The sequence below is a fragment of the Sarcophilus harrisii genome, chromosome 4 (assembly GCF_902635505.1).
Source record: "Sarcophilus harrisii chromosome 4, mSarHar1.11, whole genome shotgun sequence".
Taxonomy (NCBI): Eukaryota; Metazoa; Chordata; class Mammalia; order Dasyuromorphia; family Dasyuridae; genus Sarcophilus; species Sarcophilus harrisii.
In genome coordinates this window covers 70413577-70436609 of record NC_045429.1, presented here as the reverse complement: position 1 = coordinate 70436609, position 23033 = coordinate 70413577, and the positions used below count along the sequence as shown (strand labels likewise).

Sequence of the window (23033 nt, the reverse complement as noted above, 5' to 3'; positions counted from 1 at the left end):
TGTTGGATATCTGTCATTTAAGGAAATTAGTGCAATTTAACTATACTGTTTTCTATCTCTCTCTTTTCCATCAGAGTAACCAAAGACATTTTATCAAATGCAGCAAATCTGGGTATTTATAAAATCCTCTTTATCTACCTAATAATTCTGTTATTAAAGGAAATGGGATTAGGTTGACAGAATTGATTCTTGATTATGTAATGCTGGATCTTTGCCATAATTTCCTCTTCTAGATATTCATTAACCATTTCTTTAATAATATATTCTAGAAGAGGAATTCCTTATTTTTTTTACTATATTTTTCCTCCATCTCCATCTCCTCCTCTATTATAGACCTTTTTGACCATCTGGCAAGACTTCTTAGAATAATGTTTAAATGTGTAAAATGAAATGAAATAAAATAAAATGCATAAGACTACAAAGAAAACAAACACATTGGAATAATTCATACAAATGTATACTTACATATTAAATATGTGATATATTAAATATGTGCTAATATATAATAAACATATATCAAATATAAATGATTATTAAATATATACTTGTGTGTTTCTGTGTGTCTGTGTTTAAAGATCATGGACCTTAGCTTAAGAACCTTTGTTCTAGAGTTTTCCTAAGAATCCAAGTCAAGCTCAGTATCCTCTAGTTTGCAAACAACATTCTAAAATTCAAACATGTGATCTGCTCCACAGCTCTAGTAATTATTAAGTTCTCATAATCTTGCACAGATTCCTGTCATTAATTTTTCAGACATACCTAGTCATTCTTTTAGTACCCTGTCATGTTCCCTGACCTAATGGTCCTAAGGACCTAAGACCTAATGACCTTCTGGTCATTAGACCTGAACTTATTGAAGACAGCTTGGTGATGTGTAAGTGAAAATAAAATTTTCCTTTTGGTTGTTTTTGGCTTTCATTACCAAGTTCAGCACATAATGAGTGCAAAATGTTTAACACTGTTATTAAATATTATGTCATTATAAAGCAGATTACCTCTATTATCTGTCCATCTTTTATACACATCTCTTTAAAATCTAAATTAGTCAAAGCATTCTCTATGCATCAACATTGATCTCTTTAGATGACTTCTTTTCCTCTTCATTGAAATTGTTTCTTTTTCTATCTTTGGAATGTAATATTTAAGAACTTTCCATTCTCTTTTGATTTAATATTCAGTATTAGAACTTCTACCTTTCGTTTCTCTAAGGTTTCAAAGTTTGTTCTGCCAATATCTAAGATAAATATAGATATTGATATCAATATCGATATATATATATATATGACTATGCCCCAGTTTCCTTTTTATCTTCGGTGGTTATTTATTCCCAAGATTTCCATTATTTGTATCTCAAGCAACAAGTTCCTCTATGTTGATAAAAATCTGATTCAGAGATTTCCCTTCAATAGTTCAACTTTTTGAAGGATGAAATTATCATTAAGCCATGTGAAAAAACACTACTAGAAGTATTTTAGTATATATAGGGGAATTCCTCTTATTGATGATCTCTTTAGAGTATAGGTCTAATAGAGGAATTTCTGAGTCAAAGGGAGTGGACTTTTAGTCACTTTATTTGTATAATTGCCAAATGTTCCGATTTGCAGTTTAACCAATAATGTGCTAGTGTTCCTATCTTTACAGCTTCAATGCGTCCAACATTGACTTTTTCCATCTTTGTCACTATTGTTGATTTTCTGTATATAATTTTCATAATTCTGCATACAATTACAATACAATCTGGGTATAATAAAAACATGTCATATGAAAAATTGATTATTTAGAATATCCTTTTAGATAGTTATAAATAGTTTGCAATTTTATTCAATCTCTTCACTTAATCTAGACGTATTTATTTTGTTTGAGCAGAAGTTTTTCAGTTTGATGGTACCAAAAGTTTCTACTTTATCTTTGGTAATTACCTTTGTATCTTATTTCAGTGAGAATATATTTACCCATAGTCACGAAAAAATATGAACTGCTTTTTTCTTTTATTGTATGATCTTTATATTCAGGTCATTTTTGAATCCATTTTGAATCATGGTCCCTGGTATAAAATGATGGTTTCATCCTATTTTCTGCCAAAATGCTTTCCATTTTCCCCAGAAGTTTCTGTCAACAAGGGAGTTCCTTTCCCAAGCCATCTGTATTTCTGGTTTATCAAACACTAGGTGGCTTCTATTCTCTGGTCCCTTTTAAATAAAGTATGTCTTTCCAGAACTATTGTCTAATCACAGATCTCATCTCTATCTGGTCCCTTGCTTTAGAATCTATGTAATTCATCTTGTTTGATACACTTTGTGTATTTGAATTTTGTGTCCTGTGAGTTTCTGGCTGCCTCTACCACTACTTTCCTCCAAGAATCCTCCTCTCTGTTGTATTTAACTTGGTGTACATTTGTAGAAATTTTCTTCTTTCCTTTTTTCTTTAAAAAGCTTTTTTGATTAAATCTGATATACTCCAGACAAATATGTTCTTACCAGTCCTAGTGAGATATATTCTGTCCTTACCAGAAGCCTATTATTCTTATGTTTTACTCTGTGATAAAAAAAAATTCAAATTTTGTTCTCAGACACCATATTTATAAGTAGTCCTTCACTTCTAAAATCTGCCTTTTTCTTCTAAAGGTCTTAGTTTAGATCAGAGAAAGTGACAGAAGCATTGTCTTTGCTCCTGAGGTCTTCAGTTTCTTATACAAAACTTACTAATATTTAGTAATGCTTTCTCAATTTCTTCTTGCAGCAATATGTGTGGTCCCATGAATCACTGCAAGGGGGGTAGTAGTCATCCAGGCTGATAAGTGCCAGACAGTGAGTTGCAAGTCATAATTGGGTTACATTGCCTGGGAAGACTACTCTCTTCCTACTATTGTTTTCATATCAACATAAATGTATGAAAATACCTCTTAGCAAAAAGTAACCACGCATTCCTACTTGTTTCTTCTTATTTTGACCCTTATTGGATGATTCTCCCTTGACAGACCTATATACCTGTATATCTCTCTCTCTCTCTCTCTATATATATATATATACCTAAATCAATATTCCTTCAAAATAATCAGCTACTTTCTTCTCAGAGTAGCATACCTGCCTTCTTTTCACCTTTCTTCTCTTTGTGAAAACTTAAAAATTTATAACCTCCTTAAACATTTGGTCACTAGTCTCCTTTCTTTTTCATAGCCCTTTTTTTTTTTATCATTTTTGTATTATAATCTATTTCTTTTTAAAAGAACATTTCATTCTCCAAGGCATTACACCTTCTTGGGTATGAAATGACTCACCTTCATTATCTCCTCCAATCCTGTCTAGGTAAAGTTCCTGGAATCTATATCATTTCTAATTTCTGACTTATTCTTTTCTATCTCCAGATGTTTAGCTATACACACATATTCCTATGCTGAACTCATGTCTTGCCTCACTGATGGTTACTTGCTTCCTCCAAATATCTAAAAGCTTTGTATGGCAGCCTAATCACAAAAAAGAAAATAACATCAGTGAGGTCATAATCAGCCCTAGTGTTCTCAATATCCTGCTGTGATTAAAGGAGATGACAAAGGCCAGGGATAGAAAAAATCCTCAATACCATATTCCCACTGATTAATCTTCTAAATTGTAAAGCCTTTTCCCTTTATATGTCCTCAGGGATTCCAGAAAGGGGTACGTGGTGAGAAGGAAGGGAAAGAAGGAGAGGATAGGAGAGAAAAGTGAAAATCAAAGAAGGAAGCCCAAATTGAGGAAAAGGTTAGAGAGCAGTTCACATTCACCTACTTTGTTCCGTTCTGAGTTAGTCAGGACTGGATCCTCAGCAGCCAAGGCAATGCTGCTGGCTGCAATAACCAAAAGGATGCACATTTCAAAGTAGCGTAGATTCACAATGTAGTGGCATGCCCTTCGAATCCTGTGGGATAGCCAAATCACCAATGAGCTGGCACTTCACTCTAACCCTCCCCCTTGTCTCCCCAGACTCTAGGCTCCTTCCTTGAGCTGGACTTTTGCCAACGTAAGGCACATGGGAATGCAATTTAATTTCCCAGGCACCACTGTTGATTTAATACCCCAGTGGGGAAGACAATCAGATTGGTTAAAGGCTACAGTAAACAAGCCAAGACACAAATTATATGTAAGTACAGCTGAGTCTTCTTAAACAACTGAAGCCAGTGAGAGTAAACTCAGAATATCAAGATGTATTGACCCCCATTTATTTTTGATGTATCCCTCTTAATGTATTCCTTATTCTTTTTTGCCTCTAAGCACTAACTAGGTTCATCCATAGTCTATAAATTGTTTAATTCTATAAGTTGACTAATAGACAACATGCCATTTTCTCACATTTCAGAAGGCTGAAGACAGTGGGTCATTCTTTATTTGAAAAATCTAGAAAAGTCCAAGTCTTTGCCTCCTCTCAATTTTTCCCTCCCCATCTTATTCCATGTAACTGAGCACACTAAGAGAAAGAAAGTAAAGCAGGGTGTCTCACGGGTTAGTAGTGCTGAAGATGAACATAGAGCTGTGGGGCACCATTGCTTTGCCTGTGTTTGAGCTCTTTTCCTTCTTTCGCTTTTTCTCAATTTCTTCTCCATCCTCTTTAATCTCTGCCTCCTTCAAGGGGCTAGCTTCTCCATCTGTTTTGTTGCTAACTGCAAGAGAAATAAACAGAATCATTTGCAAACTACACTACCTTCCAAAAGAGCATTGGGCAGGATTGTAGGCATTTGGGCAAAGGTAGGGAGGAAGGAAACCTCTATAAATCACTGAACAAAAATGAAACTGAGGCAAATACTAAAAAACTTACTCTGACTGCCTCTTAGTCTTCCACCTGTCATTTGTAACCTTCTGTACCACATATAAAACTAGGGAACAAGCAAGTTTCAAATCAAATTAGCTAAAAAGAGATTAACCTATCAGAATAGGATAGGCATCTGATCATCTAAAGTCATATAATCAACAATGATAAAATATTGTTATATAATATTAAATTATATTATAATCCTCCTATCCTGGAGGATTTGGAAAGACTGGATAAGAGATTGTATGAGTATATCAGGATTCTATGAAGTTATGTCATAGACAGATGTCTATATGCTATATGATAAGCTATTGTATCCTGCCAAATAGGGTGTTAAATGATAAGAAGTTATCAGAAAGGCTTTGTAAAAATACAGCCTAATATGCCCTAATCTTCCCCTTACTATTATTATCATGCTCCTCTTGGTATTAAGAATTGACTTCTAATGTCTTTAAACACTATAAAAGTAGAATCAGCATTGGATTGGAAATCAGGAAATCTGATTTGAATTTCTAAATCAGGTGCTAATTAGATTTGTAATCTTAGGCAAGTTATATAAATCTTGGGACTTAGGTTTCCTTATCTATAAAATGAAGGAGTTGAATAAAATCACTTCTTAGGTCCTTCCCAAATCTAAATTCCTTTTATTCTGTAGCCATTTATAAAGGTCTTGCACGTTCTCATTTACATCCCGATCCATAACCTTCCACATATTTCTGCTTCCATCCTTTTCTACTCAAGATAGCATTAGAATTAGATTGTGAGATTTAATATCCAAAACTTAAATTCCAAACCTCTCTCCTGGGAGACAAGACCAAGAATTTTTCTAATTTCTTTTAGCTGGATGAAAATAGAAGACATTAGATCTGAAATCCTGTGAAATTCTTGTGTGATTTGTGAAAAATGGGAGGTTTCACTTTTCCAAAATTCCTTGGAGGCGTCTACAGACTTATGGGGGATCATTAATCTAAAACAGAAAGGAACTTTCAAGGCCATCTAATCCAACACCCTCATTTTACAGGTAAGGTGATCTATCAAGGTGAAGTGACTTGCTCACAATTATTAAAGTAGCAATTATCAAAGATGGTATTTGGTTCAACTCATTCTTTGATTCTCTATACTACACTATGAATAAGAAGCTGACATAACAGAAAGGACAAAAAAGGAACAGAAGGGAAAAATATGAGTAGAGTAAAGGAGAAATAATGGCAGTGAAAGAATTTCTGAAGTAGAAAAGAATAAAGGAAGGAAGGAAATATAGACACTCTGGAAATAGTCTAGTAATTATGGGAATTTAGAGTGTAGATTCTTTGGGTGGGAGTATTTTATTTCTGTATTTTCTTTTTCTGGGCTATTATGGTGATATCTTTCTCCTAACCTAGAGGATTTGGAAGAGTGAACAAGAGATTACATGACTATGTCAAGACTCTATGAAGTTTCCAGGGACAGCTATTTAAATCTAATTATAGAAACTGAGTTCCTAGACTGAACAGATTTCTAAGGAAAGGTCCTTCTACTACATTTGGTGAATATGGTGTAACAAACAAAAAGAACCAAACTGATAACCTAGGTTTGAGGACTGACTTGAGCCTTTGACTATCTCTATGGGAAGTGATCTCATGTCTTTGTCTTTGATTAGTTTAAGAATGGAGTTTGAACTAGATGAACTTTAGGTGTGAGGGCCATATCTAGTTGTCCTGATCTATATCTGGCCTCTAGATGCAGATCACTGTGGAGAAGAAAATGATATTGGTGACTTCTCACAGCCCTCCCTCATTTAAATCCAATTCACTTGCATGTCAGGGTATCACCTCCCTGATGCTATGGTCCTCTTTGAAAATAAAGGACAAGCAGCAACTCTAGGTGTACATTGTTCCCATGCCTACTTCTCCAGGGTGAGAAGATCAGGAGAAAAGGGTAAACAGGCTGCCTGATTCATGAATCAACAGAATAGGAGAATATACTCACTATGCACCACAGTGGAATCCACCAAGGTGCCCACGTCAGGGATGGTGACGGCAACACTAGTGCTCTCCGTGCCCTTCTCCACGTTGGTTGTTATGGAGGAAAGGTCAGGCTCACTGCGACTGATAGCCCGGCCCACATCCAGCTGTACATCCTCTAGAAGTGCTTGTTCACTGGTCCCCTCCTGCTCCTGCTCTGTTAGGCCGATGTCCTTTCCTGTTTCTAGCTCTGGAGGAGAGAGGACCAAGGGAGTCCTCATTTCATCAGTAGGTGTTGATAGCCCACGGCCTCCTGAAACCATAAGGCTATTGGTTCTGACAAGAAAAATGAGAGGTAAAAAATGAAAAGGAGAAAGAAGTGTGGTGATTTGGTGGTTAAAATAGAAATGGAAGCTCATTTCTGGATGGGGAACCTTGGCAGAACAATCACAGATTCAAATTTGGCAGGGACCTCATTGATCATTTAGCTAACCCATGCTTGAACAACAATCCCCTGCATAATATCTCAGACAATTGGTCTTTCACTAGCCTCAAGGAACACCATTTCATTTTGTTTAGCTTACTTGTTAGGACATTCTTCCTTAGGCTAAAAATGATTCTCTGCTAACCCATCACTCCTAGTTCTACTTTCTGAGTCAGTAATTAATCCATCTTCTAAGTGAGTATACTTCAAACACTTAACATCTCTCAACACTTAATAACTAACAAAACATCTATTAAAGTGGTTCATTACAATCATTCTTTTTTCCAAGCTGGACATTCTCAGTTCCTTTAGCCAATTCTTATATACTAAAAATGGCCTCCAATCCTGGCACCATTCTCATCTCCCTCTTCTAGATATAGTCTAGTTTGTTAATGTCCTTTTAACATATGTGGTCCAATAGTGCAGAGTCCAGTGAAAACAGTATATGCATTTTCTTGGGCACTCTGCTTCTCTTCCTTGTCTTCTCTGGACATAATAAGAATCCTGATGGAGCATATTGACCGTCTATCTGCCATTACTCTTTTTCACCATGGAACCAACCCATTTCATATTTTGTGGTTGGGCAAAAATATATGGGTAATGATTTTTATCACTAGATAGAATTTAGGACTACAAAAATAAAGATTTACTGACTCAGTTTCCTCATCCATAAAATGGAAATAGTTGTAGCTCCCACTTCTCAGGGTTGTAGTGAAAACCCTTTATTTAACAGAAGAAAAAATTGAAAATTAACAAAATTGAGTGACTTGTCAAAGTTCACACAAATGAAAAGTAGAAGAATCAGGATCCACAATAATGAGATAACAGTATCATTTGAATATTTATATCTCTTTTAATTGATTCTAAGATTACATGATGTTTTATAAAATGCCTTAACAATGAATTCATGAGTCTTTGAGTCTGGAGTCAGGGAGGAAGAAGAAAAAATAGTTAGCATTTGAGGAGAAAGAAAATATAGATAGAAAAAAAAAGAGAATCATAGGTTGTGGGGGAAAACATTTGCTGAAAAACCAGATAAGAGCTGGTAATATTGGGTAGATGGTGATCCCCATTTCCTGATTTTCTCCACAAAGTTTACTTCAACCACTCATGAAGCTGAGGCACTGGAATGGTAATGTTTATTTTTTAGTTCTTTCCTTTATACCACATAGTAATGGGCTTGCCACCTTTGCTCTAAAAATCCCATAAGAGATTTGAGTACTACATTTGGAGCAAAAAATTCTGTTCCAATTCCTAGCCCTCCCTCTCCCAATTTCTAATCATGTGACTTTGGATAAATCCTTTAACTTTCTTAATCTAATTTTCATCATCTATAAGATGAGAATAATACCTATAACAAATAAATTGTATAGACATACAATGTACATATACCCGGGACTGATATTACAAAGCCCTGCCAACAAAAATAGCATGGAATTTGAAATTAGAGCGCTGAGCTGAGGTTCTTTGCCTGACTTTGAAACAATTTAGTTTGTATCCTTACACGTCTACGCTGGAAAATGCTTCCAGTCATAATAATAGGTATATTAGAGTTTGCTAGATGCTTTACAAATATTATTTTTCACAACAACCCTGAGAAGTAGGGGCTATTATTATTTCCATTTTATGGATGAAGAAACTGAGACAGATAACTATTAACTGATTATCCTGATAGCTACTAAGTATATGAAGAAGGAATTGAACTCATGTCTCCTGACTTCAAGTCCAATCTAAAAAGACAGGATGTGGATTCTAATATAGCATTTAGCCTTTCATCTTCATGATTTTTTTTTTCCATTTGATATCATTGGGGAATCAAGGAATTGAGTATTCAGCTTTCAACCTTTTTTTAAATCCAACACCTCTCATTGCAGCAGGAGACTTCAAAATACATTCTATTGTGCTTCCAAACACTTTTGACTTCTCAGTTAAATTCATTGCCTTCTCCTTCACTTTATCTCAGTCACGTATAGACATGATCACACCCTTGATCTTATTATTAGTCCATGGAAGTGTTCCACTTCCACCATAAAGAACTGTGACATTCCTCTCTCTTACCATAATCTTCTATCATTCCATCACTATCAATATCTCATTCTTTCTAAACATATTTTGCTTCCTCAAAGTGATCATGAATCTCTCCAACCTCAGTGCTGTTCCAGGCTATCAGTTCCCCTTCCTCCCTCCCATTTTGGATTCACTTGTCTTCCAAATCTTGACTTTATAGTTAATCATTTCATCTTTATACTTTCTTCCACTCTTACATTTCTTTCCATACTGTCCTTGTTGCTCAAATCTTGACAAATGCCAAGCAGAATTACTCCCACCAGCATCCTCCTCCTGTGCTTGTGCTATGGCATAGTATAGAAGGAAGTTATACAATCTTGTAGGCAGGGTCCACTACAAATTTGTGTTATCCCAACCTTAACTGACCTGGATTTCTTCATGGCAATCTTTTTACTATTCCCTAAATGACTCTCACACTACCCACAGAGGATATTCGAATAATTCCCTTCTCTCCTCCAACCTCCCACATCTCCCTTTCCTTTTTCAGCAAATGACCTCACCTAACACTTTACTGAGAAAAGAGAAGGTATTTGCCATAATCTCTCTCTTCTCCCTCATTCAGCATCTCAAAACTACTTCACATCATTCCCGTTCTTTCCTTACTTACTTATTATATCTAATAGATTTCTAATTAAATTTCTAATAAAGAGGTAAATTTTCAGCAGATTGCCCCCTTTATACATCATCCACTCTAATCTTCAGTCTTTCTCTATCTACTGGTTTCTTACATGCTGCCTTTAAACATTGCCATGTCTCCCACATCCTTAAAAACCACCTTAGTTTGGCCTTAATACATTCTAAAACTATTGTCCACTCTACATCTCTCTTCTTCATAGCTAAACTCTTAGAAAAAAACCTGCCTCCACTTCTCTTACTCATTTTTCATACTCTTGCAGTCTAGCTTATGACCTTGTCAATCAACTGAAATTTCTCTCTCCTAAATTACTGGTATTCTTTTAATTGCTAAATATAGTTTTTTCTCGGTCCCCATCTCTCTTGGCCTCTTTGCAGTTAACACTGGCTAGTCCTTTTACTCTCTAACTATTGCTTCTCAGTTTCCTTTGCTTTTCTTCCATGTCTCAATGCCAAATGTCAGATATACCTTAAGGCTCGATCTTGAGGCACCTTCTTTTTTCTATCTATCTCCTCTCCCTCAGTGAACTCATCGGCTGCCAAGGGGGCCTTTAGATCGCTTGGTATTTACTTTGTGTGTATAATATTTATTTATATGTGTATGCATTTTTTTTCCTTCCCATATAACATAAGGCCCTTGAAAACCAGGATTATTTTGTTTTGAGTGTTGTTGAGAGTTTTTGTCTTCGAATCTCCAGCATCTAGAACATTTATACAAATTTGTTGTTTGATTCTAGAGGCAAATACTGAAAACCTTTTATGTTTATAGTATCAGGGATAGCAGACATTGGGAAACAGGATTAAGAAAATATGGTAGTCATTTTAAAAATATTTCCTTTTCTATTAATTTGAATTTTTGCCACAATAATTTGGTGATGTAGAAAGCAAGAAGAAATGTATTTAATCTTCATTCTGTGAGTGAGGATTGAATCACAGACAGGTTTAGTGACTGCCCAGAATCACATATTAAGTCGGGAATAGAGCAAAGAAAGACATCTTATTTGGTCAATGTCACCCCCATTTAGAGCATTATTTCAACTTACCTTTTTAACTCTTTGCTTCTCTCTTCTTCGTGAATAGAAACCTCCTTGCCCTCCTGATTCCCCTTAGAGTCCCTTCTCTTCTCCCCCTCAGTTGTTATCCCTTCTTCCAGGCCTCTCTCCTGACTCCCAGATCTGCTTTCACCAGTGGAAGCCTGTTCCTTCATCTCAGTCCGGACTCGCCGGTGGCGGCTACGGCGCTGACTCTGCCTGTGACGGGCCCGCTCCTCAAAGCCCACCACTGCCTCTCCAACTCCTGATTCCTGCTCTGCTGGGTCACAGTTTCCATGGCATGACTTGGAGAGCCATTGCTGCTCCCTCCTAGGCCTGGACATGGGACTCTTCTGGTCTTCTGATTGTTCACCCTTATGAAAGTCCCCACGATTTCCAGGTTCCTCCTCAAACTTCTCCAGTCCCAAACCCTCCAAAGGTTTGGGCCTCCTGTAAAGACTAGGATGTGCATTGAGGGGATTGAGAGGGCTGAGGGGATTGAGGGGGTTGAGGGGATTCATGGGAGGGGCGTCTTCCTTGTTGATACCCTCCTGGCTGGACATCTGCATGTGTCTCCTCAGCTGACTGGTGCGCTGTTCCCATACAGACATGTGATGACGTCTCCTCCTCTCCCTCCTGACAAAGAGTCAAAAGGCTGCATTAGGGTCTCGAGTACATAAGCTAAGGCAGACAGCAAGCATGGGGCCCTGAGGCAGCCCTCAAAGGGCAGGTACAGGGTGGGGTGCATGGTGACGGACAAATGGGAGAGAGCCCAGAACCTGTAAACGTGAAGCACATTAAGACATAAGCCCATGTAGCAAAAAGAAACTTTGTGTGTATGTGAATAAATGTGGAATGCTTCCAAACACATGTGCCAGGGATTTCTTTTTTTTTTTTTTTCAGCAGGATGTCAACTTGCAATCATGAAGGAGTGAGACTGGAAAGCTATGGTGGGCTGTAGAGGAGAACCACCAGGTCCAGGGTTGAGCTCCATAGTCCTTTGGGTCTAGGAATTCCCCCCTGTTGACTGTATATCATCTATCTTGTTTTGTCTCATTGTCACTCCCCTTTCTCTCTCTCCTCTCTCATCCACTTGAACGTTTTACCCCTCTACCTCTCACATCTCAGTCACACCCCAATTCAATCTTCAGTTCTGTAGCCGTCTCTCCTTCCCTTCTACCCTGCCCCTCAACTGGAGTGCTACTTCACAATAATTAATGCCACCAGGCAATAAAGACTGAAAAGTACAATTTTAGACACAAGCAAAGGAGTTAGAATTAGTGTACAGTGGTGTGTAATAAAATTATTTATAGTTATAGCATGCATCCAAGCAAAGGAGTAAGAATTAGTGTACAGTGGCATAAAATAAAACCCATGTATAGTTGTAGCATGCATCCCTCTCCACCAGAATGAGCTAGCAATTCCACCCATCACCAAAGGAGGGTCACCTGAACCTTTGGGTGCTAACCTGGTATGATCCATCACTGCCTACTGTTGTTAAATGGACTAAAACCGGGCATTTCAACACAGAGGAGCTTCTAGTGGCACTTACAGGGCCAAAAGAGCACACATACATGAACACATACAGAAGAGCACATGACAGTAGGTTCCCACATCTACCCAGACCCACATGCACAGAGACAGCATATGGGCCCACTCATACAAACTGTAATAATCAAACACACACATCTGAACTCACACCTACATATGTAGCACACGCAAATGCGTATCCCAAAGAGGCAGACCCATCTACATGTATGTACCAACATATGCTCACTCGTCAGCCAAGAGAAATGGAGAACAGCACACAAGCCTAAATGCCTTAAATGCTCACAAAACACCCACACACTGAAAGGTAAGCAGAGATGCCTACATAAAACACCTGTACACAGAACACGTTCCCACTGAACAACACACGCCCATTCTATCACTCTGTCCGTAGCAAGGACGAAGATGACATTGTCTCCGGGACCACACATAACCACTCACAACACACAAACATGTACACACATACAGGTGGCTGCTGCGTGGCTCCCACATCGACATGTGGTGTCTCCTCCTTCTGTCTCTTCTGGGAAAGAAAAATGGACAGGTTCAGTTCACCCCAGCTTTAAACCCCCCACAAAGACTAACATATTTCCAAAGAGGGGGGCGGACCCCTCCTCATGTACACACATATTTTATATGCTTGTTTTGGGCCCTTAGGAGTCACCCAATTCACCCAACTCCCCAATTCCTCAAAAGGTATACTTTGGATCCTAGAACTATCTGCAAATACATGGCTCCTGTCTTTATTATATTCATGCACAGGCAAAAAGCTAATAACATTCTATACCATCTATGAACTCAGATGCTGCAAAGTCATGCCATACTGGCACTATTATTTTTCACCCAAATGTTTGTATGTGGAAACTTATTTTGGTCACCTTGTAAATTTCTTAAATATATTCTCAATCTTATCCAGTGCAATGAGGCACATTCATACACCTCTGGGCCCATAAACATGTCATTCCCAAATCATACCCTGTTGCAATCTCTCAAAGCACTCAGGCAAACACTTCAGGTAAAGCCATGCATACATGACACATGAATATTGGAGGTAAAGACCAAAGAGCTCTACTACAAAGAAACCCCGAGTGGCTCATCAGTTTGGCAGGCTAGTGGAGCCAATGGCATGGGACTGATTCCCTTTTGGGTCAGTTAGCCTTTCAAAGAGTTAGACACTGTCACATAAACACCCCTTATCCTGGTCAGCATAATCTATTATAATAAGAATTCAGAGAACATATCCTACTGATGGGTCAGTAGCATCATATTCCTAGAAGAAGGACAGCATATTATCATTCTTCTCAAAGATAGGAGTACATGACATTGAAATAGAGTTATTGTAGGCAAGTGTTAGGCTCCAAAGTATGATGGTTGTATATAGTAGAAGGTTTGTGGATGCTGTTCCTTTCCTGGGAGCCCTGTCACCCAACAGTAAAGAATGTTCTGAGAAAATATCATGCTTTATCCCCTCCCTCAAGAATGCCAAAAAAATCTGGGCTAGAAGAGGATACCGGGTTTGGAAAGACTCGGGAAGGATGAAGTACAGGTTTGTACACAATTGAGAACTCAAATTCTAATTTATCTATAAATAAACAACATGCATCTATAATTTGCATACTAATTAATATGACCATGTTTATAAATCAAAATGAATAAATGCATTCTCTTTCCTCCACCCCCCCCAGCCTGAAAATAAACAAGGCAGTAACAATGTATGACTAGAAAAAGATGTAATATTTGTCACACAGAAATGAATGCATAACTTTGGTCAGCCAGCATGCATAATCACTAAAAAAAAGCACTAAGTCCATCCATCTATTTGCAAATTTTCAGAAATCCTAATACCCAGGCACACAAAGATATGTGTGTAAGAATATAGAAACATATAAGCAGATTCACACTCACTCAGAGAGAATGACCAGGCAAGGATCACATATAACCTTCGAGTCAAGTACAAACACATGTATATTTCACATACTCCTCCATTTTCAAATTAGATCTGTTCTCATACACATTCACATCCAGAGTCCTTACATTCCTTTTTGATTGAACCACCAAGGTACATCCACATATTCTCCACACAATTCTATTATTGCATAATTCTTTAATAAACCACACAACAAACCTATGGAGAAGACAGGAAATTATCATCTCCTTCTATATGAGAGAATTTAGGTTCAGAAAATTTCCATTATTTGCTGAGAGTCACAGAGATAGTAAATGTCAGAGCTGGGATATGATCATAGGTTGTCTGAACACTTTTCCTACTATATATCACATGACTCTGTGATCCCATAATCCCAAAGAAAAGTAGATTCAAAACCAAGAGAAAGCAAATTTCTTGAATAATCCAGGGTTTGTTCAACTGCCCTGTTCTTATATGTACGTTAAGGTACACACCAACCCATTAAGGTACACATTTAAAGAGTTTATAGATAAACTTTGTCTTAATTTATGTAAGGAATAGCCAGTGATACACAGCCAAAGGTCAAGAACTATCAATCTTATCAAATCCTTTATCCACATTGTCAATTTCCTGATACAAATGCTGTCCAGCTCATATCTGTTTGTTGTCATCTTTCCTCTGTGTTTTTAATAGTGACACGGTGGTGCCATTCAGTTATTCTTCTCTAGTCACTTTGCCTGACTACATTCTTCAAGATTGGGAAAAGTTCTTTCCCAAGGCATAAAGAGGAGATTCCAGAAAGGAAAAGTGGAGCAATGGGAAAGTCCTTTCTCTTCCCCTTTAATCTGTGGGACAAAGTTATGAGCTATCTTTATGGTTGAGTCTCAAGACAAATTCTTTTAATGAACTAAATCCCAAATGATTAGGCTTGCTTTTATTCATAGGTTCAGTGTTCTCATTTGGATGGGAGGATGAACAGGCAGATAGGGATAAAGATATGATGGTCATGTTGAATTGGGGCCAGAATCTTAGGATCATCATTCTGAATAACTGAAGTAATTTTCTTAACTCTGCCCCCCCAAAATCCTATTTTTGAGAAGAGTTTCAATTATTATCTCTTGGACTCTAGGAATTGCCACACATACATGGACACACGCACACATACACACACCAAAGGAGTTTGAGATCTCTTCTCAACAATCTGTCTTCGTCCTCCAAAATATTTCTCCAGAAAGTCCAGTGAGAGAGAGAATCTTTTGTCTCAATTAAAAAGCAGTTTTGCTCCCCTCTCTTGATGAAAGCATCTTTAAGGGCCCCTCTCTTCACTCACAGATAGTTGTTAAGCATCACCTCACTTTCTGTAGAAAGATTTCCTTTCACAAAAAGTATGTAAGAAGCTATAGACCGAGAAGACAACAGTGGAATAAGAATCTTTTGATCTAGGGAGTGTGTCTACATACACATCCTTAAAAAGTTCATCATCACTCCTATTAAGTGGAAGCTATCAATATTACTTTTGTCTTGTCCAGTACCACCTCACAATAATCTTCCAGAAGTTACTGAAGCTCTAGTTCACAGCATTCCCATTTGACTTCCCTTCCACCAGTCATCTGCTTCAGGTTATACTTTTCAAGGTAGGGGAGAAAGGTCCAGTGTTTGACAAAATCTCATACCAGCCCCCTTGGTCACAGACCCTTCTTCCATTTTTCTTCACATACATCCTGGCACCAAGTGCAAAATCCACAGTCAAATTGAGGTTGTAAAAGGAACTGTAATTCTGCAATCAAGAAGACTCTTCCCTTTCTTCATTACCTTTCCCTCCCATTTTGGAGATTCAGACCAATCCTGGTCTCAAACAGATGGTCCCTGAGTCTATTTTAAACTAACGTCCCTTTATAGCCCAAATCAGAATCTCCTGAGTCAGAGAAGGGAGATCATCTGTCAATAATACACAAACTTACTCTATAGAAGGCATGTTAGGTGCAGACATTGGGCTGACTTCCTTGGCTTTCTGTAGGGCATGCTTCTGATTGAAGGCCTCCTCCTCCTCCTGCTCATCCTACACAGAAAACAAAGTTGTCCTTTGCCATGGAAAACAAAGCAGGTAATTCCTTTCCTGGAGACCTTCTTCTTTTGATCTTGTCATCTTCTAGATGATGCTTTGTTGATCAATGGAAGTAAGCAAGTAAGAAAAAAGGGAGAGAAACTGGGAGAGGCATTAGAATTATGGGATCATAAACTAAAAGAAAACTCCTCAAAGAATATATAGGACTACTCCTTCATTTTATATATAAGGAAACTGAGGCATAAAAACCTTAAATGGTTTGCCAAGGTCAAGCCTGCTCATAAATGGTTGAATTGAGATTTAAAGAACAAATTTTTGATTCCAAGACTATTATTCTTCTTACCACACGGCTTCAAAATTTGGATTTGCTCCTAAAGATTATTAAGAACTAGAGAGAGCAAAGTATGCATCTCACATGGGGGAAAGTGAGAAGCCACAGGTGGTCATACAGATAACAAACGGAAGATCATTTCCTTCATTTTGTTTCTTTCTATTTAAAATCTTTTACTTGTACACTTTCTTTTTAAAAGCCTATCACTTTCTAATAAACCATACCAATAATACCATTGCTCCCAAGAAATTTATAATTAAAAATATCTGGTATAATTATTATAACTGACAGGTATATGACATTTGAAAACTAGATTTGGCATTTCCTGACAAAGAAGGAAATATTTTTAATATTTGTTATCTGAAATCAGTCTTGGTCACTGTATTTGGTCTGAATTTTGTTATCCTTTAATGTTATCTTCATTTACATTACTGTAAATGCTGTCTGCAGCTCTCTGATTCTAGCTATTTTGCTCTTAACTTCTTCACATACAGCTTTTCATAATTCTCTGAATTACTTGTATTAATAATTTTCAGCATGCAATATTATATCATTGTTCATAAACTACAATTTGTTTAATCATTATCCAATTAATGGATGGTATTTTATTTATGGCTTTTTGCTGCTCAGAAAGTAATTCTATTAATATTTTGGTATACATGGACCTTTCTTACTTCTTTATTTCTTTGTCCTCCTTGGAGAAAATAATATGCCCAATAGCTAGATCAGTGAATCAAAGCATATGAATAATTTAGTAACATTTCACACAATTCCAAATTGCTTTCCACAATATTTAGATTAGACCAATTCACAGTTCTACTAGCATATTAGTATAGATTTCTTCTTTCAGTCTTTTCAACATTTACCATTTCTGTTCTTTGTAATCTTTACCAATTTTATGGATATGATATGATAACTCATTTCTCTTATGATTAGTGATTTGGAACATATAATTTTTCCTCTGGCTGTTGACAATCTATACTTCTTATTTTGAAACCTGTTTCTTTGTTAGTCTTCTATATTTGTTTTAATTTTCTATAGATTTTAAATGTCAGACTTTTATTAGAGATTCTTGATGCTAATATTTTAACTCATTGTTTCTCTTATTCTAGCTGAATTGATTTTGAATAATATATTTTCCTATTCACAAAATTGTTTATTTTGTCTTTTAAAATCTTCTTTTATCTACTCTCTGTTTACACATCATATCCTTAATCATAAACATAAGAGATTCTTTATTTAAAAATGTCTTATTTATTTATTCTTTTCTATTTTTAAGAGCTGTGACCTTTATATTTAGATAATTTATATACTTGAATCTTAATATGATATATGATAAAAACTGCTGCCTTAAACCAATTTTCTGCCAAATTGCCTTTTCATTTTCAGAGTTATTATCAAATAGGAATTAATTCCTCAAGTAATTTGTATTTTTGTTTCTATCAAACATTCAACTACTGTTTTCATTTTGCTTCCAAATCTTTTTTGTTCGCTGGTGATCTGTTTTTTCTCTTATATTTATTAACCTGTAGCAAACAGTTTTCATAATCACTGATTTATTATACAAATTGAGATGTAACAAGAAATAATCCCTTAATTCCCCTTTTCATTATTTTCTTTGAAGTTTTTTTTTATATATTTTGTTCCTCCAAATTAATTACTGTTATTTTGTATAATGTTATAAAATAATTTCTTAGCAGTTTGATTGGTATGACACTAAATGTGTTGATTAATTCAGATGGCAATGTGTTGCTATGAACAAGAGTAGTGAAGACTTTTCCAGTTATTTATGCTTTCCTATACTTATATGAAGTGTTTAACATTGGTATCTTTATGTCTTTTCTGTGCTGTCAGGTCAACTCCCAGATATGTTAGATATTTTATTGTTGCTTGAAGTGAACTTTGTCATTTTAAAAATATTTCTTCAGGTACTTTTTATTTTTGTTTTTGGTTCTTTTGGTTAAAAACAAAAAGATACTCATGATGTTTGTGAATTCATTTTGCGTCTCGTTACTTTTCTAGAGCTATAAATTATAAACTTCATTAGTTTTTTCAGTTATTATTTAAGGTTTCTTTTTCTTTTAAGTGAGGACATACAATTTCATTGGTATAGGAAGTTCAAAGTGAGGAATTTTCTCTACCAAAGTAGATCAATACTATCTTCACAATAGTCTAAAAGAATAGACTGTGTGGGAAGGGAGCAGCACTAAAAAATTAGAGGACAATCTCAGGGTCTCATAGACAGTATTTTTTTTTTTTTTGGCAGAATTGGAACTTTAACCTAGATCTGACTGACTACAAGGACACTCTATCCATTATACTATATATTTGACCTTTGAATCAAATTATTCTATTTTTTGGCAAATAGGAATAATTTTGTTTTTGCTGATGTTTAATAATTTCAAAAGTATGGAGAGAGAGAGAGAGAGAGAGATAATTTGTTGATTTTCTAAGTTTTAAATTTATATATTTAATCTATTGTCTCCCCCCTCCTATTCTGCTAGTATATATTTTCTGGGATATAAGCTTTCCTCTGGTTTTAGCCATATACTTTAAATTTCAGTATATTGTCTCACTGATACTGTTATCTCTAAAATATTTATTATTCCTTATAATATCTTCTTTGATTTACCCACTATTTAGGATATTATTATTTAATCTCCATTTAGGTCTGTATCTTTTATTCTTTCCAACATTGCTGATCACTTTTTAAAATTGTATTAAGGTCTGTAAAAGAGGTTTAATATGCCTGCCTTTCTATGTTTATGATTTTTTTTCTGGCATAGTACATAGTTATTTTTTATAAAGGTACTCTGGAATGTTAAATATATGTATATATGTGTTAATATGTGGATTATATATGTAGATACACATATATATATACATATACACACATTGATATCATATATACATATTATACACATACACATACTCTGACTCTAGCTCTAAAATGCCTCCAACTCTAATTTTATTATTGATTTTTATGTTCAGAAAATGCCACAAGTTTAGAGCTTACTTACACAATTGTTGTAAGAATCAAATGAAATAACATATGTAAGTGTTCTGCAAACCTCAAAGTCCTATGAAAATGATGACTCTTATTTATATAATTTTATAATTTTTCTTATAGTTCTGAAAGAGATTTATTAAAGTTATGTACAATAAGTGGATTTATTAGTAGTGCCTTTTTACATTTTAGTATTCTTTTTCTTTAAGAATGTAAAAAGCATTCCTTTTGATGCATACATATTTAATAATGACATTGTTTCATTGGCTCTGGTGCTTTGATAGTAATGTAATTTACCTGTTTAGCCTTCTTTACAACAGGAATTTTTACTACTGTCTTATTGGAAATCATGTTTGTAATTCCTGCTTTTAAAAATCATAATAAATTTTGTTCCAAATCCTTGTTTTAACTCTATATAAATAGCATGATACAGTGAAAGTAATACAGGATTTGGAGTCAAAAGACCAAGATTCAAATTGTAGCTCTTCCATTTACTATCTGTGGGACCTTGGACAAATCACTTTATTTTTCTGGACCTCAGTTTCTTTACTTGTCAAATGAGGGGGTTAGAGTACATGAAGACTTATGTTCTTTCCACTCAAAACATTTTGAATTAGTTTTGAAAGTTTCTTTATTATGGTAAATTGTTGAGGTTTTTTAAAAAAAATTCCATTCTGTCGTCTTCCATTTTTTTTTTTTTTACCAAGTGTAACTCATCTTCAGTTATTGTTAAATTTTCTTTTTCTCTATTAAATTCTGTAATGTTTCTGCAATTTTTCTTTTTCAATAATCTTTCAATAGTCTGAAGCTACTCTCCTCCAAAAATACTTCTTCATCATCTTATTGACCTACTCAAGCCCAAATGTCTTCAATCTAATTTTAGTTTTAGTTTTCCTCTTTTCTCCTTTTGATCCTAAAAGAGAGTTCAGAATAGAATTCCTAATCTCTTCCCATACCATCATTCAATCTCTTAGTTTGAATAAAATTCATATGTGTCATATTTTTCCAAGAAATTTAATTTTTCACTTTCCAATACATTCTAGAACCAAATATTTCATTCAAGAGATTTATGCACAAATACTCTTTTTTCTATATATAGGCTTAATATAGTCTTCTCCCTTCCTCTTTTCAACTTAACTATTCATTGGCTACAGATTTCCTCTAAAACTAATTTCCTAACTTAGTTTAGAGTCTGAGAAGCCTGGTTTTCATAAATATCAATTCATAAGAGTGTCAGTATCAATAAGTAGTTTTCAAATGATTATGTTCTGGTCTTTGTACCAGGACCTGGAAATATAAAGACAAAAATGAAAATTATCTTATATTTAAGAAGCAATGGAAAGCAACATGCTCACATATAATTTGTGAGCCTACAGATTAAGAGGACAGATTTAAGAGTACTCAGGCCATATATAAAAACTTTTACTCATCTGCTTATCCTAGGATTAGCTATATCATTCTGGACTCATGTACTTTATCCCACTGAGCTTGTCTTTGGGCTCAGGTTACTTCTGTAGTCTGGATTTCTCCCTTTCAGGGATAGGACATATTTTTTTCCCCAAGAAATCACTTCCCTAGTGGAGCAGAGTATTCTCTGAAATACCCCTCTTTCTTGATGAAGCTTACTGTGAGATTTTTAACACTTATTACAATGTGTTCTGAAGTTCCCACTCTATGCCCTTTCCATAGGAAGAATTGATTTCTACCACCACCACTATATCTGTATTTTATCTTTTAATGTTCTCTCCCTGCTTTCCCAATGCTCCTCAGGCAAGAAAGGATCTTTCTTGCCCAAGTCATGCATACATGTCTGTGTCCTTAGACTATATACTTTTCTTCTGTATTAGTTTGAAAGATGTTTTTGCTTTTGTACCCACTCAAAGATGTTAATTCACAAGAAGGAAATGTGAATTTTATGCTAAGAAATATTCATTTTACTCATGTCCTGTATAGCATTTAGTTTCTTGTCCAAATCAATATTTTTAAGTTTCTTCTGATTCTGGGATTTTTACAAAAATTTGGTAAAGTATCTCACACTATTCTTGTGAAATAAATGGAGTAGTATAGTTTAGTTGATAGTATAATTGGATTAATTTAAAACTTATTTGATGATCAGACTAAAAGAATAGTTATTAAGGATTAAATATCAATGTGGCAAAAAAATCTCCAGTGGAGAATGTCAGGAAACTTTCCATAGGCTTGTGCTATTTAACATTTTAATTAATAATATAGATAAAAGCCTAAATAATATAATCAAATTTGCAAATTTCACCAAAAAATTGCATATATTGAACAAAGGTGAGTGGGATATCTAATATAGTGGGTAACAAATTCAGGATCCAAAGGACTTTGACAGGGTAGAATGATGGAGAAAATCCAATAGAATGAAAATCAAATCCAATAGTAACAAATATAAAGTTTTACACTTAGATAAAAAAAAATAGCTTCAGCAGTATAATATGGGAGAAATGTGGTCAAACAGTAAATATTTTGAAAAATATCTAGAAGTTTTAGTTGCCTGTAAATTAGTTTGCAACAGCAACAAGCATTATATAATGGATTGAAAAAGCTAATGTCTTCAATATCTTAAGAGATATTGCCATCAGGAACATGGAGATGATCATCTTACTCTAATTCCATTGTCAGACTTCATTTGGGATGTTATGTTAAGTTCTGGGTACCATAGTTTAAGAACAGCATTGATAATCTAGTCCCAGTGAAAATAAAGAGGTCATTAGTTCAAGTCATATGAGGATCAGTTGAAAGAATTTTACTCTACTCTAAATTTACTCTAAACTATATGACCTCTGAAATTTATTGCAGCTCTTAAATTTTTGATTCTGTGAATGGGAGACTGAGTAGCCACTTCTGTAAAAGAAAGCAGGAATATAAAGGTGAGCTGAAAGCCCATGTTGTGGCAGAATTTTAATGAAGGTAGATATGTAATTGAGCTGTTTAGAGGAAATAAACTGATATGGAGGTATGACTGAAAACCAGAAACTAGAGTACAGCAACCTAGTTCAGCTTCTTCAGAACACTGACCAAGAAAAAACACAACTCCACTTTGCCCATCTTATCATTTTATTTCCCATTTCTCTTCTAAGTGGTAGTAGTAGAGTTAGATGAAGGAACCTTTTAGTCATTATCGCCAGTAAGTCAAAGACATTTTCTTTAAATGCTAATTTATAATTCCATTATTTGGAGCAAATGTTGGCAAAAGATAGATCTATTTACTA

The 23033-nt window shown here is 35.4% G+C and overlaps 1 protein-coding gene across 8 annotated transcripts in view; it reads right to left on the bottom strand.

Annotated features, from left to right (window-relative positions):
• The window catches only part of CACNA1E (calcium voltage-gated channel subunit alpha1 E), a 597321-nt gene that overhangs the window by 83565 nt on the left and 490723 nt on the right, over positions 1-23033 (bottom strand). For 5 of the 8 annotated variants that reach the window (XM_031936988.1, XM_003767485.4, XM_031936990.1 and 2 more), the window contains exons 20-25: positions 16356-16453; positions 12955-13011; positions 10953-11576; positions 6751-7061; positions 4474-4633; positions 3765-3894 (exon numbers count right to left, since the gene is read on the bottom strand). In XM_031936988.1, coding sequence (XP_031792848.1) covers positions 3765-3894; positions 4474-4633; positions 6751-7061; positions 10953-11576; positions 12955-13011; positions 16356-16453 — 1380 coding nt within the window. The remainder of the gene's footprint in view (positions 1-3764; positions 3895-4473; positions 4634-6750; positions 7062-10952; positions 11577-12954; positions 13012-16355; positions 16454-23033) is intronic. The other 3 variants (XM_031936992.1, XM_031936991.1, XM_003767486.4) reach the window with 1 other exon arrangement.